The sequence below is a fragment of the Mixophyes fleayi genome, chromosome 4 (genome assembly GCF_038048845.1).
Source record: "Mixophyes fleayi isolate aMixFle1 chromosome 4, aMixFle1.hap1, whole genome shotgun sequence".
NCBI classification, from domain to species: Eukaryota; Metazoa; Chordata; class Amphibia; order Anura; family Limnodynastidae; genus Mixophyes; species Mixophyes fleayi.
In genome coordinates, this window is record NC_134405.1 from 162,943,384 (window position 1) to 162,960,237 (window position 16,854).

The 16,854-nt window shown below is 39.8% G+C and overlaps 1 protein-coding gene across 1 annotated transcript in view; it reads right to left on the reverse strand.

Annotated features, from left to right (window-relative positions):
- RSBN1L (round spermatid basic protein 1 like) overlaps positions 1-16,854 on the reverse strand; it is a 49,632-nt gene that overhangs the window by 18,777 nt on the left and 14,001 nt on the right. Inside the window, exons 2-3 of the mRNA XM_075208727.1 lie at positions 12,326-12,442; positions 6,720-7,354 (exon numbers count right to left, since the gene is read on the reverse strand). Of these exons, the coding sequence (XP_075064828.1) occupies positions 6,720-7,354; positions 12,326-12,442 (752 nt within the window). The remainder of the gene's footprint in view (positions 1-6,719; positions 7,355-12,325; positions 12,443-16,854) is intronic.

The window sequence follows — 16,854 nt, forward strand, 5'->3', positions numbered from 1 at the left end:
AGCACCCTTCAGGGCACAAGGTATACCGGTCTTAGGAGCCAGCAATTTAAAACATGATGCAACCACCTGTTCTGGCAGCACTAGGGAAAAGGTGAATAGTCACCAACACCACTACATCTCAGGTTTTTCATTTTCTTCAATTCAGAATTTCTTATTTACATTTTTCATCTCAACTTTTTTGTATCCATTGCTTTCTAATTAACAAAATGGTGATTAAAACCACATAAGATTTACATAACCACTTGATCACCCTAGTGATGGAGACTCCATTTGCAACACAAAATCACCAGCTTAAGGCAATCAGAAACTACCATAAAAACATCTATATAAGTGAATTCAAGTTTGGCGATTTATTAACACTATGAACAATTTTTGAGATGTTTTTAAAAAAAATGGCTTTTTGAAGAAAAAAAAAACATTTTGAAAATTTTCTATTTTTAATTTTTACTGAAACAGGATGCTGTATTATTCCTCTCTCACAAAGGAGGTTTAAAATGAAACCTTCCCCAACTCTCTAGCTCAATCAGGTGAGCTACAAATGCTATTATTTAAAAAAAAATACAAAACAAAAAAAAAACACTAAAAGCAAGTTTTTTGTTAAAAAAAAGTGCAACTTTAAAGGTGTATAACTTCAAAACCAGTGCACATACCAGGCTAAGATTTGGGGGTATTATTTACATAATAAATGCTGCCAAATTTAATTGAAATTAGAGAATTTAAGATAGAATGTTTTCTAAACTTGCGTTTATTTGATGTAGAAAGACCCCTGTACACACTTGCGCAACCCGGGTATTGTAGGCCTTTCATTTATGTCTACCCCACCACACACACACACACACACCTTTTGATAAAATCCATCTATTTGTTTACCACTTGATTTTTGTTTGTTGCAAGGTGACATTTAAAAGCTGGAAAACTGTCTGAACAAGCAAGAAGTAAACATTTGTAAAGACACAGTAGACATGCACACAAGATACTTTCTTTCAGCTCCCATACGTACAATTGTAAATGCACCCTCTGCTCCTACAAAAACCATTTGAGAGGTGCCTTAAACTCAGAAAATATGCCTGGATATAAATCATTAACTAATACGCTTGTAGTGTCTTCCAAGCTGGTACTGTGGGCTAAACCTAGCTGTACAGAACTACAGACATGCTTTACCACCCAAAAACACACTAAACATGCCACTCCAGCTTTTTTTTTCTTCAATATGTGGCTTTTATACCCCCAAAGACTACTTCAGACAGATTCAAGGGAAACTTCCAGTCAGTTACACTGAACTCAATTTAACAGATTAAAGCTGCACTGCCAGCTATTAAAACTACTACAGCAAGCTCCTTGTATCTGGCTTCATCTCATCCATCTATCCCTGCTTCAACCTGCCTTAATTGCCATGGCACGACTGACCTTCCTCTTCCTTCGCTCAAAAATGCCATGCCACTCTACAAATCGCTCTCATTATCCCCCAAAATCAAATTACACTTGCCTACAAAGCTTTCAACATCACCACTTCATAAAATCTCAAAACTCATCTCAAAACACTAGTTGATCATAAGCTTTATAAGCTCTCTGAGAACCAACTTTCTTCATTTCAGCCAACCCTACTCCTACCTATACTACTTCTACTAGTACACCCTTGCTACTGTCCCAATAACCATTCCAAACCACACTTGCAGCTCAGTTCTGCCCTGTTCTCAAAAGATTCGGCCCTTCCTACCCTTTTGCTTTCACGTCTGCTTTTTCCTTCCTTGTATATGCCTATTGTAAGTACGCTCTGCTTTTCTTATTGCCTGGCATTTCAGAGCATTGTAGCCACTTACAAATCGATAATAGAAAAGTATTGCATTCAGGATGTGATAAAGGTTTTTCAAGGCACCTGTACAATTGTTAACTTGATCTCTACATCTAGGGTTGCTTGACTGAAGTTTATAAATAGTAATTGGTATAACTTTTACACACAGGGGTAATTATCTACCATCAATGTGGTGTACGATAAAAAGTTGAGAAACCCTGCACTCAGTAGGAACACAGATTTGCCACAATTCAAATTAGATGAAGGAATACCAAATGAACATTACAACCAATGTGAACCTTTCTCACACATAACTTAACAGATATCTGTGCTCACAACACAATGTTACACATTTGCCTGAACCTTCTGGACAGATAAAAGTTTTCATTAGTATTAATAAGAAAGTAAACCTCCCTTGTACTGGTAGGTGCATGCTCATTGCTCCCGAGAAATGTTGTGCCACATACAAACTAAGTACTCCAGCTTCTTGCTACGATGCCCTTATGGGATTTGCTACAAGATATGCTGCTTACACAGAGGGTGGTTTAAATAATGCCTAAGGCATTAAGTACCAGGCAAAGAGGTAGGGGACAGTTTAGTACAATAAGAATGTATATATGCTAACAATTGTACAGTGCAATTAGGCTTTTACTCCAGCTGTATTTGTGATGTCTCAAAACTGCACGACAGGTACATTTACAAGATGGCAAGGTGAAGACCATGAATGCAGAAATATCTAGATGGATTAGGATTTACCTACTGTACTCACTGCAACAGATAGCTAATAGGGCCATTGTGGAAGATGGGGGATTAAGCCTCAAATATCCTCGAGTGGCCTGTTGGCTGACCTGCCTGACAAACCTGAAAGTGGGGACACCCTATATACATTATATCAAGCCTCCACCATTATATAACAAAGTAGGCTATGGTTAGTCAAGACAACGCCTCTCAAATATCAAGGCAGATAAAACTCTCATGATTTCTCAAAATCTTGAAATAGACCAGAGCAGAGAAATGAAAGGGATACATAAAAGGTAGTATTTCACCTACCATTATCACAAATCAGCATTTGGGTCTCCAATAAATATTACAATTATTATTGGTCTGAACAGATATAGTCTTCTGCATGATAATATAAATATATATTTATATTATATACATTTCACAGGACATAGACATCTCTTCTCTAAAGATAACCAATTTGCAGCATAGCAAATTCTTCCTATTGCTCTTCACAAAAAAGAAAAAATGTTCAGCACTTCCCTTTCCCATTTATTTTGGAGAAGAGTGTGAAACCTGGAGGCTCTGAATACCTTGCCTCAACATGCATTCCGGCCATACACTGGTCAAGGATTACAGTTTGCCATTTTGAAAATTATCCAGACTGGTATATCAGTGGCCTAAATATAGAAACACGCTGAAAAACATAGCTGACTACATAAGGATAGGAGGAATTTGTTACACAATGCAAAACGTTTGTGACGTACAACTATATACACACACAAAAGGTCAGTAGTAATGGAAAAATATTTGTTTACTGCATTATTACAAGAAATTCCATTACAGAATCAGATTTGTTTTTCTAAAAACACGCACACATTTGATGCTTTACCAGGGCTTCTCAATGCTAATTATCAACTATTGTCTCAGAGTTGGGAGTGAATTCTCAGAGATGCACTTGGCAAAACAATGTTTCAGGGGGAGCACATTTAAAATGGATGGACAGATGTAGGTGCAACTTATCTCAATTCTAAATACAAGTAAAAATAAAGCTGCCCTGTATGTGTGTGCCACATGCAAAAGCATACATTTGTGTGTGTGCATGTGAGATGCAAGCTCCATTGGGACAATGGCCAATGTGAATGATAACATTCTCTGTACAGCACGGCATAAAATCACTTGGAGCTATATAAATACATAATCATCTTCAAACTGGAGTCTATCCATGATGGCAACAAAGTTCTGGTGAGAAAAAAAAACTAATAATGCAGATATAAAAATAAGTGACAAACAATAAACATGCTTATCATTAATTGCATCCCTACCAGCATTCATAGCGCAGCTTTGTGTCATCAACAGCTGTGCTTAGTCTCAGCCGAAGTTAATCACTACCAACTAGTGCATGGCCCTATACTTGGAACCCAGTTGTCACCACCAGATCGCTAAACAAAGTACTCAAACTGAGCGGTATGTACAGTTTAAGCTGCAGGGTAGACTACACAAACTATCAATGCTACAAATAGAGGAGACTTGAAAGACACTTTGGCTAAATACTTAAAATAACATAGCATCTAAAATAGTGCTTTTAGAATAAAAAGAAATTTACTTCACTGTCCTACCTAAAGAAAGCCCTACCTGTCCAGAAAAGTGTCATTCACGCAGAACACTTTCAGAAACTTTATCATTGTATACAACACATAGCAAAACTGAAATATGTTTGGATCACAACTCTACAAAGCTCAACTCCATCCCTCCATGTTACAAACAATGTTTATGTTTTTTGTTTTTTAAGTGGGTTGAACAGTTGTATGCAAATGGTTGACCACCCCTGGTCACATTGCAAGATTCATGGACTCTAAACTGGGTACAGTCAACAGGTTTTTCATTCAAATTTTTTGGGCCGGTCACCCGCTATAACGACAATTTGGTAAGATATCGCATTAATGTATACGCTCCCATGATCTTGTTATATCGTACCAAAGCTCATTATATCGTTGGATTTCATTTCATGACCTTACTAAAAATTACGATCCACGATGGAACAATGTCAGGAAAATGTGAAAGTGTTGTATGCACTCACGACCAGCAGTGTAGACAGATCTCTATGTGTGCAGAGTCACCATCTTTTCAGCAGTGGCCACTTTATTAGGTATAACGTTCTACTAATGGTTAGGACCCCACGTTACCCACAGAACAGCCTGGATTTGTAGTAGCATGGATTCAACAAGGTGATGGAAATATTAGAGATTCTAGTCCATGTTGACATGATACTATCATGCAGCAGCTACAGATATGTCAGCTGTACATTCATGCTGCTGATCTCCCATTCCACCACATCCCAAATGTGCTCTATTGGATTAATATCTGGTGACTGTGGAGGTCATTGAAGTACATTGAACTCATTGTCATTTTTGTGGAACCAGCTTGAGATAACGTGTGCCTTTGGACATGGGGCATTACCCTGCTGTAAGTCACCATTAGAAAAGAGGGTAGGCTGTGGCCATAAAAGGATGCACATGCTCAGTAACAATACTCTGGTAGGTTGTGGCATTTAAACGATGCTCAGTTGGTATTAAGTGGCCTAATATGTGCCAAGAAAACATTCAACACACCAATAAACAGTCAACACTAGTCTGCACTGTTGACACATAGCAAGGTGAATCCATGGATTCATGTTGTTTACGCCAAACTCTGCATGTTGCATCAGAAATTGAGATTCATCAAACTAGGCAATGTTTTTCCCAATCTTCAACGGTCCAGTTTTGGGGAGCCTGTGCCCACTGTAGCATCTATTAAGTGTTCTTATCAGACAGGAGTGGAACCTGGTCTGCCTCTGTAATCCATCCACCTCAAGGTTTAACATGCTTTGTGTTCAGAGATGCTCTTCTGCATACCACTGTTGTAACACATGGTTATTTGAGCTACTGTTGCCTTCCTGTCAGTTTGAACCAGCCTAGACATTTTCCTCTGACCTCTTTCGGTAACAAAAATTTTTTGTTCACAGAATTGTCGCTCACTGGATGCTTTTTGTTTTGCACACCATCCTCTAAACTCTAAAGACGGTCATGCAAGAATATCCCAGGAAACCAGTAGTTTCTGAGATACTCAAACCATCCTGGCACCAACAATCAAAGAAACTTAGATCACATTTCTTGTGTGTCTATGTATATATAATATAAATATATATATTTATTTTTGGTCTAAAAATAAGCTGGATACGCAACAAGGCTAATTTAAAAGCATTCTAAAATATAGGTCTTAAGTACAGCTTTTATCGGTACATTTTTGCCAACATCTCTGTACACTGGTATAAGGCATGTCTGGGTATTTCTAGTGAAGTATAGTAAAGTGTATGTAACCGTTTCTGGTTTGTTGTCCCACACTTGCTATTAGTGCAAGGATTCCTCCAACTACTACGGACATGTTTTTTTTAAAAAGATATACAAGCCTCATTCTTAAAATCGAACCTTCGCAACATGTTTAATGAAAAAAGAGGGGTTTCCTGCTGGCACCCACCTCCACCTTGTACGAAGCCACAAGCCACAAAGTGCTGGCTGGCACAAATTAAGTGCAGGCCATCTATAACTCTAAATAGAGTTTTGAGAAAGAGGTTCCATGGGATTCTATTGTGAGATACAGACTCGGTCCACTAGCAGCAACATGACTGGGTTTCTCACCTTCATGTAGTAAATATAACTACCTATTACATGTCGAGACGTGATTTAATTAAGAAGAGGCTGTCTAAAAGTGGACAACCCTTTTAATTATGTTTAGTACAGTAATACATATAGTAGACAATAGTGTATGCCTACTATGTACAGACAACCTCCCTTCTGCCGATCATTTTATTATGGACCTCTGGCCATATCTTCCACCCCTCCCAGTGACATCACATCGAGTGCTTGCTCAAGTCCATGGAAGGTAAGAGGATTAAACACTTAAATAAGATTGAGAGGAGAGCTTGGGGGCGAGAAGGACAAGTAGGAGACTAGTAGGACAAACAAATCATTTTCTAATGAATGGCCAAGTAGCAATTTTACAGAAAGTAGCTAATACCCGACAAGATGAATATTTAATGCGATCCGATATTTACATTATGCTAATATAAGTAGTTACAGAGTGTGCTTTAACATATTATCAACAAATGTTTACTTTGGACAATCCTTGACTTGGCCTTTATACAAATTAAACTAACTCCCCTCCTTACCTGAGCATGGAAGTTCGAAATGGTTGTTGTCTCAATGTCTTTCTTCCCCAAGATCTCCATTTTGACTGGGGAATTGGGAAAGTTAAAGGAAAAGTAATCCAAGAAATCAGGTAAATAAGTAGCTGCCCCATGTACAATCCCCATGACATAATAAGCTGCACAGTTTTCATTTTCACTAAAGACCAAACCCACAAATTCCTCAGCAAACCTTTCCATCTCCATAGGAGACAGGTGAGAAAGCTCACTGTTGTACGCATGTATTAAAGACGCTCCACCATTAGGCTGGTGTTCTACATGAATGAGGTGCTTGAATTCCAGAGTCTCCAAACGCTTGAGCTTGTGCTGAACACGAGGTTCCTTCAGAGAGATAAATGGAAATTCATTCTCCTGCAACCCCTTCTTCTCATCTACCTTCACAACAAAGTCCTTAAATTGCTCATCTATTTCTACTTTGGCTTCCTGGTTTTCATATGTCCCCATATCAGAGACCAGTCCTGAGCAGATCGTCTGAATTGATTTGCTGTACATTTTCGGCTGCTTATGTTTCTCACCCTCTTTGTGTTTCTTTTTCTTTTTCTTCTTAACTTTTTTAATTTGCAATTCTTCTGTGTTTGGTTTTGGCTTTTCATTTGAACCTAACAAAACAAATATTTAAATTAAACACATGTTTTGTAAGTCTCACATTTAGCATATGCATTTAATATTTCTGTTTAAACATAACAAAGAGAACTATAATTATCTTGGTTATTGCACCCCAATAAACAAGTCTTATTTTTAGTGTACCAAAACATATATTCGTAGTTCAGAGGAAGGAAAGCACGCGACAGAGGGAAGAGCAAGCTAATTAGTTCTGAGTATCGAAGGCCAACATTTGAAATGCTCATGTGACATTACCGTAAAAAGGATATTTTCAAAGGGAATACATATTTAATGTAAACTTCGGTCCAACAACTAGTAGTCAGATATATACAACGCATACCCAACCAAGCTTACTTCTCCCCACAAGACCTGTGTAACAGAAAGGTTTTAATTTTGGTGCTCCAACATATCAGAGTGCTGAATTCAGTAACATGTCAATGACCTGGACAACAAAACTCTGGTGTTCTCATAGTTGGAGTGGCACGAACATTTGCATTATAGGTTTAGTATGGATGGGGTGTGTGCGTGCGTGTGTCACAAGCGTCATGCTTATACAGATGTTTTAAAGATTGTATGGCCTAAAATATATTTGAGCTTTCACTCAGGAAGATTTTATGTAATGACAATTTAGTGGTTGTGTCCAATACTAAGAAAGCTCACTAAGCACATTATGCAGGGCTGGTTGGATTATAAGTTATTTAGGGAAGATCTTCCAGTCTGTTGTAATGAGTGTGAACATAAACAAGCTCAGAGGTAATTCAGTACATTAGATTACTGTTAAAAGAAGGGGGGAAAAAAGTGCCAACACATGTCACCAAAAGTGAATTGGCTGCCATTACTTACCTTAAAAACTAAAACAAAACACAACAATGAGCTTTCCAAGTCTGGTGCTGGGAGCCAAACCTGGTCCTGCAGGGAAAATGCCTAGCCTGCCATCCTGGGTTTTACATGAATTTAAGTTCACATCTTTCCCAAATTCAAATATACAAGTTCTACTACAGTGCACATTTACCATAACACCCTAACTTATTGTGCTCTAAATAATTGAAGTTACAGCAAGTTGATAAAGAAGAATCTCTCTTCAAATCAACAGAACATAATTGGGTGCTCAAAAAATCTAAACATACAGGAAACATTTGCTTATTTTCAAGCACATAATATCCTGCACTCTTTGTCTCTTGTATGTACCCTATGTCTCATGTGTGCCCACTCTCCGTCCATATCTGTCCCTGTTTAGGGTTATGCCAAATTATTTTTCAATGCCATACGATTTGTTCTGTTAACTACATTCATTATTCTGCTTATCTACACTCACTGTTATTATCTGTATGTACTTATGTCTACTTCTTGTATGTACTAAATCTATGTGAGGCGCTGCTGAAGCATTGATGATGATCATAATAATATTTAATAACAACAACAAAATTCTACACAAAATAACTTCTAACAAACCCTAAGGGTTGGGTATGTTACAGATTAGGGAGATAAAGTAAAGGTAAGTAATGCTTATTGAACAGATTTTTGTCTAAAAAAAATAAATTGATTTTTGAACTAAATTATTTTTTAATGACTTGTTGACAAAATAACAGAAGTACAACCTTTTAATTAACGTGAAATGTAGATACTACTTTTGACAAAAACAGTGTACTGGCTCTAACTACCACCTTAACTACGTATATATTCACAAAGGGTTTCTTGTACCACAGTGCATGACTTTCACCAATCCTGTGGGCAGCAGTAGCCGCCAGTAGTGTCATCCATCTCAGAGAAAACTTGTGTAGTGGTTCAAAAATGTAAGACATCAGAGTGTTGAGAACTAAATTTGAGGTCCCAAAGAGCTAAAAAGGACCCAATAGAGAGACAGATAACCATTCCCAGCTTGGAATAATCAAATAATAATTTCCTCAGAACCTAATTTGGTATCTAAGAAAGCTCTCTGCCAATACTTTTACCTTGATTGTAGATACTTTGACTCATGCTAAAACTGTTCTGCAGAAAGTCACGTATATGTGGAATAGTCACTGTAGATGGATTGCATTTAGAGATTCACACTATGAGATAAACTTCTTCCAGACAAACCAGGTGAACAATAGATGGAACTGTCAAAGCATCTCTTCATTCTGTTACTGGAACGTTGCGCTAAGAGAAGAACCTGGATACCTTGGTGTGACTGGATCACTGATAAATGACTCCTGGTATGAATTTATTTAAAGGAAATAGTGCAGGGTGCTTATTTATATAATTGCATATGCAGTTATTTTTTATATTGTATATATTCTGAGATAGGAAATCGTTATTTCTGAGACAGGAAAGAAACTTGTTTTTCCTGTTTTCACCTTACTAAAGGATATGCCTCATTTCTGATGTATATATCTATCTGATACAATAGGCCTTTGTGGATGGAGGTCTTGTGTGTATTGGGATGTGTTTAGTATGGAAGTGTCATTGTTTGGGATTTGTAAAGTTGCTAGTGGAAACCTCCAATTAGGCATATGTGGAAGGGAGTCTGATAGCAGTAATTACTAACAAAGTTTTGTGATGAAGTGTCATGCCTGCGCTGGCCAAAGGACCAGCAGGGGGTCATTACTGTGTGGCCTTTTGTCCAGAGTGAATTTGATAGATAAAACGCAAATTTTGTTAGTTTTGTAATGCATGTAAATCCATGTTTGTGTAAATAGGGTACATCCTGATGCTAAAAATAGCCTGTGTCTGAAATGTATAAAAGGCACTAGCTTGTATTTGATCAAGTCTGATGAAAATCAGAAGAACAAGTTTCACACTGGTACCTTCCACCAGTGTGAGAGCAAATAAACATCTTGCTTCAAGACCTGCTTAAAAAGATCTTCAATATTGCTGTATTCCTGTGATCTACAGATTAGACCCAAACTCTAATCCGTTCTCCAGCTGTTTCTGAGGTTTGGACCCAAGCTCTCCAGTACCTCTGCTCTGCCTGCTACCCATGCAGCCCTGGTCAGTGTGATAGGCCAGGGGAAATCCATCCACAGCTTCCCTGATCTATAGTAGGAGGTCAGGAGTACCAGCCCAGGTACGCCAGCAATGAGATACGCTAGCAGCGTCAGTTACCCAGAAGAAACCCGGTTCTGGATGCCGGTAAGGAGTCCAGTGGTGGCAGCTTGTGTAAGCCCCTCCTACTGCGGCAAGAGGGCGCATTTGGGATAACGAAAGGGAATGGTGGCAAAGTAAGCCCAGCCGGTTCCCAGCAACAACAGACAGAATGGCATAGGCGGCCAATACTGTCACACTTGGTTGTTCTTGTTTGTTAAATGTTTAATCACAGGCTCCACAAACTTTATGTTGATGTACCTTGTGGTCCTTCCTTTCCATGGGCTCTGCAAGAGTACTGCTAAAGTGCCAAGTGACTTTCAACATGGCACGGTGATAAAATGCCACCTTTCCAACAAGTCCGTGTCGAATTTCTGCCATTCTAGTGCTGCCCTAGTCAATTGTAAATGTCTAAGAGCAACAACAGCTCAGCTATAGGCCACACAAGCTCACAGAACCGGAATGCCAAACGTGAAAATTGTCTGGCCTTAGTTGCTGAGCTAACCAAACTGCCTCTGGCAGTATTGTCAGCACAAGTCCTGTTCATCAGAGCAGTCACACATACAAGTCTCATGCACAATGTCAAAAGTTGATTGGAGTGGTGTAAAGCATGCCTCCATTGGTCACGGGAGCAGTAGAAACGCTTTCTCTGGAGGGATGAATCATCTTTCACCCCCATGGCAGTCTGATGGACGGAAATGTGTTTGTTGGGTGCCTGGAGAACGCATGCAATCCAAATGAGTACTGCAAACTGATAAGTTTGGCAGAGGAGGAATAATGATCTGTGGGCTCTTTTTCATGGTTTGGACTGGGTCCTTTTGTTCTAGTGAAGAAAAATCTTAATGCTACAGCATTCTAGAGAATTGTGTTCTTCCACATTTGTGGAAACCATTTGGAGAAAACCATTTCCTGTTTCAGCTTGACAATGCCCCCATGCTCAAAGTGAGGTCAATCCAAAAATGGTTCCCCACAGCCATATTCCATAATCTAGTGGAACACCTTCCCAGATGATTGTTAAAAATTTCCTCTGTGCTGGATGGATGTACTCAAAAAGAGTTAGCAATTTATATAGTTAGAAATAAGAGTCCTCTGCAGTTGTACAATAGAGTGTGAATGCTCTAATAAAACTTGATAATATATCTAATTAACCTCAGTGCAGTAGTTTCTCCTGTTCCATTATTCATAAAGACAACAATAAAATATAATTTTATTTAAAACATACCCAAAATATAATAGTTACATTCAACATGTTGAAAGTAACTAATTATTAATGTTTTTTGGGTATGTTTTAAATAAAATTACATTTTACTGTTTGGATACACAATTGTATTTATGAATAATGGAGTTGGAATGGGAGTAACCTCAGCACAGTAGTTTATTAGATATAACTCACCAGATGAGGCTGTTATAGCAGCAAAGATGGGACCAACTCCATGTTAAAGCCCATTGTTATAGAATAAGTTGTTCAACAAGAACAAATAAATGCAATGTTCAGGTATCACACACTTTAGGCCCTGTACTAATTATATTATATATAAATACACACATATACATAGTATGATGGGCCCACGCAGGTCTTCTATTAACCTTACACAGCAACAAATGATCTGTTACAGAGATCACACATCATTTGCTGCGGGGTACCAAGTATTACCCCCCCCCCCCCCCACCCTCCCCCCCAACACCGAGAGTTTACGCCCAATTCACAACTTTAGGACAATGTCCATTGGGATCTGATACAGGTGAGAAAGCAGATACAGCAGTCAGTTTAGCTACTGTGACTATGATCAATGGCCCAGCCAATGTTTAAAAATGCACCAATTCACACAGTGCATTACTGCAGAAACAATGAATACAGCTCTCAATCACATCGTCTGCTTTAGACGATCTTTAAATAAACTTACCTTTCTGCAGTAATTTGACTTCTCCATTCTCTTTCTTGGATTCATTTATAAGTTTATGTTTCTTTTTTTCTTTCTGCTTCTCTTTATCTTTAGTCTTGATTTTTTCTTTCATTTCACCTTAAAAGTAAAACATATATTTACATTTTAAAGTCATATATGCAATAAAAAAAAGTGAAAAATGAAAAATAAATTTTAAGAAACTATACTTTTGTACAGGTGTTTGATTTTAAGTATTTTTAATAAACTTCAATATTATTACTGATCATTTAACATTACATTTGCTAAACCCACACACTAGCACAGGTTAATAGATTGGACAGCGCTTTGTACTGTGTTTATGGACAGCAATCAGATAAAGGGGGTCTACTAAAGCTGGTACAATGACTGCACACAGTGCGAGTTCAAAGTTATTGGCCGACAGGGTTTTCCACTAGTCCCTTTCTGCAGCGGCTGTTTTGGTTCCACACATCCCAAAGAACTGTCAGATATTTTGAGAGAGCAAATCACAAATTGTTTGCGGTCACAGAAAACCCATTAATTAAGTCAAAACGAATGTGGAAGCAGTTATAGAATGACACCTAGATGTAAACAGGACAAATATCAACGTCCTGAGGAACGGGTTAATATAAATCTTACATTTTTATCATGTTGACCATGATAAAGATATGTAGCAGTACAGAGACATAGTGTGTTTTGTACCATCCAAGATAAGTACACCTTCATATGAAAGACGTGGTACCGTGGAAAAATGTTCTTTATTATCTGTATGTTCATTCCTATACATAGCAAAATATAATGCTCAATACTACAGCTTGTAAATAAAGCACACAAATTTTCTGTACACTTGCCTTTAATTTACTTGTATGTTTGGGTGGCAACACAGCGCTCCATCTTTATAATACCAGCTTTTAATTATAGGCACATTTTAACTTCAAACACATTCTGTGACAGGATGGACCGCCTATGCCACCCTGTCTTTTGTTGCTGGGAATCGGCTGGTCTCACTTTGCCACAGTTCCCTTTCGTTATCCCAAATGTGCCCCCTCTAACCGCAGTAGGAGGGGCTTACAAATGCTGCCACCACTGGACTCCTTACCGGCATCCAGTACCGGGTTTCTTATGGTTAACTGACGCTGCTAGTGTACCCCATTACTGGGGTACTTGAGCTGGTACTCCTGACCTCTTCCTATCACACTGGTCAGAGCTGCTGGATAGCAGGCAGAGCAGTGGTACCGGGAAGCTGGGTCCAAATCTCAGAACAGCAGGAAACGGATTAGAGTTGGGTCTAATCTGTAGGTCACAGGAATAGAGAAGTTTCCAAGCAGGTCTTTGAAGCAAGTGATGTTTATTTGCTCTTACACTGGTTAAAAGGTAACAGTGAGCAGGTCAGATGAAACAATTAGATCAATTTTCAATACAAAACAGTGCTCTTTTTTTTTTTATACAGGTTTGGACACTGCCTCACAGGGTAAGCCAGCCCCCTGAAGTCTGAGCTATTTTTTGTCACGGTCGTCCGAATTTCTTGATCCGATTCGGGACCCTTGGGACTAGCTGGAGCAGGAGTGAAACAGAACTTAGCAGCCTGGATGAACTTCTTGCTCATGTTCGTGCTGATTGTAGAATATAGCAGGGGAATTAGCAGTCTGGAAATGTAGACAGGAACACTGCACTTGTAATGCAGTCAGGAACACTGCACTTGTAATGCAGTCAGGAACACTGGAGCCAAGAACTATCCTCTGGAGAGAAGTGTGTTGTTCTGGCAATGAACAGATCACAGCAGCAGGTTTAAATAGGATGTCCCAAACAACTATTGGCTGATCAGTTCATGTGATCACAGCTTCTGAATCTGGTTGGTTAGGACTGATCACCTGACTGCATCCAAGATGGCCGCGCCCATGCAGCAGGACAGACAGTATGTGTTTGTTTACAAATGAAGGTGTGGAGAACGGGAATGCTGCAGATGACCAGAAGGGACCCAGGTAGCCGTGATATGACAGCGGCGGATGAGGTAAGTGCGACTAAGATCCCGATTTGTGACAGTACCCCCTCCCTTACGAGTGGCCACTGGACACTTAGATTGGGGCTTAGTTGGAAACTTGCGGTGAAATTTTTTGATGAGAGATGGAGCGTGAACATCAGAAGCTTTGATCCAGGCCCTCTCTTCTGGACCATAGCCTTTCCAGTCGACTAGATATTGTAAGGTTTTATGTCGAAACCGAGAGTCCAAGATCTCTTTAATTTCATATTCGTCACCATGTTCAGTCTGCACTTCAGGAGAAACCAGTTTGGGTGTATAAAACCGATTTAGCACCAGTGGTTTCAAGAGAGAGATATGGAAGGTGTTGGGTACCCTGAGGTAAGATGGTAGATGTAATTTGTAGGACACTGGATTGATGACTCGGGAGATGTTAAACGGTCCAATAAAGCGAGGAGCGAATTTCATAGATGGAACTCTGAGGCGTAGATTGCGAGTAGACAGCCAAACTCTGTCTCCGGGTTTCAAGCTTGGAATGGCTCGTCGCTTTTTGTCGGCCTGAATCTTGTAGCGTTGGGACGCCTTAAGTAGAGATTCCCGTACCTGGCGCCAGTGGCCTGAAAAATTCTTTAGGAAAACTTCAGAGGCAGGTACTGAGGCTGTAGGAAGTGGAGTAAACAAGGGTACCCTGGGGTGTAGGCCATAGACCGTATGAAATAGAGTGGAAGCAGAGGATTCGTGATAATGATTATTATGAGCAAATTCTGCCCAAGGAAGCAGATCTACCCAGTCGTCTTGAGAAGAGGATATGTACAAACGGAGAAATGTTTCTAGGTCTTGATTAACTCTTTCCGTTTGCCCGTTGGATTGGGGATGATAGGCCGAAGAGAAGTTTAGTTTGATCTGTAGTGCTTGGCACAAGGATCTCCAGAATTTCGCCACAAACTGAACTCCTCTATCTGAGACGATTTCTTCAGGACACCCATGCAAACGGAAGATCTCCTTTATAAATTGCTGAGCCAGGATAGGTGCTGATGGGAGTCCACGGAGAGGAACAAAATGCGCCATTTTAGAGAATCGGTCAACGATGACCCAGATGGTATTGAAATTATTAGAATTGGGCAAATCGGAAACAAAGTCCATAGAAATATGGGTCCAGGGTTTGGTGGGAATAGGCAGAGGCAAAAGTTGACCAGCTGAAGATTGTCTTGAACTTTTATGTTGGGCACAGCTGCCACATGCGGAAACAAATTGCTGAACATCCTGATGAAGCGTAGGCCACCAGTAGCTTCTCAATATGAAAGACTGAGTTTTGCGGATGCCAGCATGACCGGCAAATCTGGAACAATGTGCCCATTGGAGCAATTTTTTACGCAGATTCTCAGGAACAAAAGTTTTCCCCTGGGGAGGTGTATTGTCGGGTCTACTGACTGCGATGCTGAGTGGGCTGATAATAGGCCGTGGATCCACAATGATGGAATCTTCTTCTTTTACCATAGAACGTGACAGAGCATCAGCCTTGCGATTTTTGGAACCGGGACGGAAGGTGACATGGATATCAAATCGAGAAAAGAATAGTGCCCATCGGGCCTGACGTGGATTCATGCACTGTGCAGTTTTAAGGTAGAGCAGATTCTTGTGATCCGTGTATATTGTGACAGGATAACGAGCTCCCTCAAGTAAATGTCTCCACTCTTCAAGCGCCAATTTGATGGCAAGCAGCTCTTTGTCCCCTATGGCATAATTTCGTTCAGCTGGTAAAAATTTTCGGGAGAAGAACCCGCAGGGATGCCATTGCTCATTAGCTGGTTTTTGGGAGAGAACTGCCCCTACTCCGACAGATGAGGCATCAACTTCCAAGTAGAATGGACAGGTTAAATCTGGTTGCCTCAGTATGGGAGCAGAAATAAATGCTTGTTTCAGAAGTTGAAAAGCAGATTGGGCTTCTTCAGACCACTTGGCAGGATTAGCTCCTTTTTTGGTGAGGGCGGTGAGTGGTGCTACTACAGTAGAGTAGCCACGAATAAATTTTCAATAGTAGTTAGCAAATCCCAGAAATCGCTGTACTGCCTTTAGTGTAGATGGTTGAGGCCAGTTAAGAATAGCTTGCACCTTCTCTGGGTCCATACGGAGACCGGTGCCCGAGATGATATACCCCAAGAATGGAATGGATTCAACTTCGAAGGTGCATTTTTCAAGCTTGCAATACAGTTTATTCCTTCTGAGACGGCTGAGGACCTCTTTAACATGTCTGCGATGGGACTGGATATCAGAGGAGAAAACGAGGATATCGTCCAAATATACCACAATAGTATGGTACAGTAAGTCCCGAAAGATTTCGTTTATGAAATTCTGAAAAACCGCTGGGGCATTGCTCAGACCGAATGGCATGACAAGATATTCGTAGTGCCCATCCCTGGTGTTAAAGGCGGTTTTCCATTCATCGCCACGCCTGATACGGATCAAATTGTAGGCCCCGCGGAGATCCAACTTCGTAAATATTTGCGCACCTTTGACTCTGTCAAATAACTCTGTGATGAGGGGCAAAGGATAC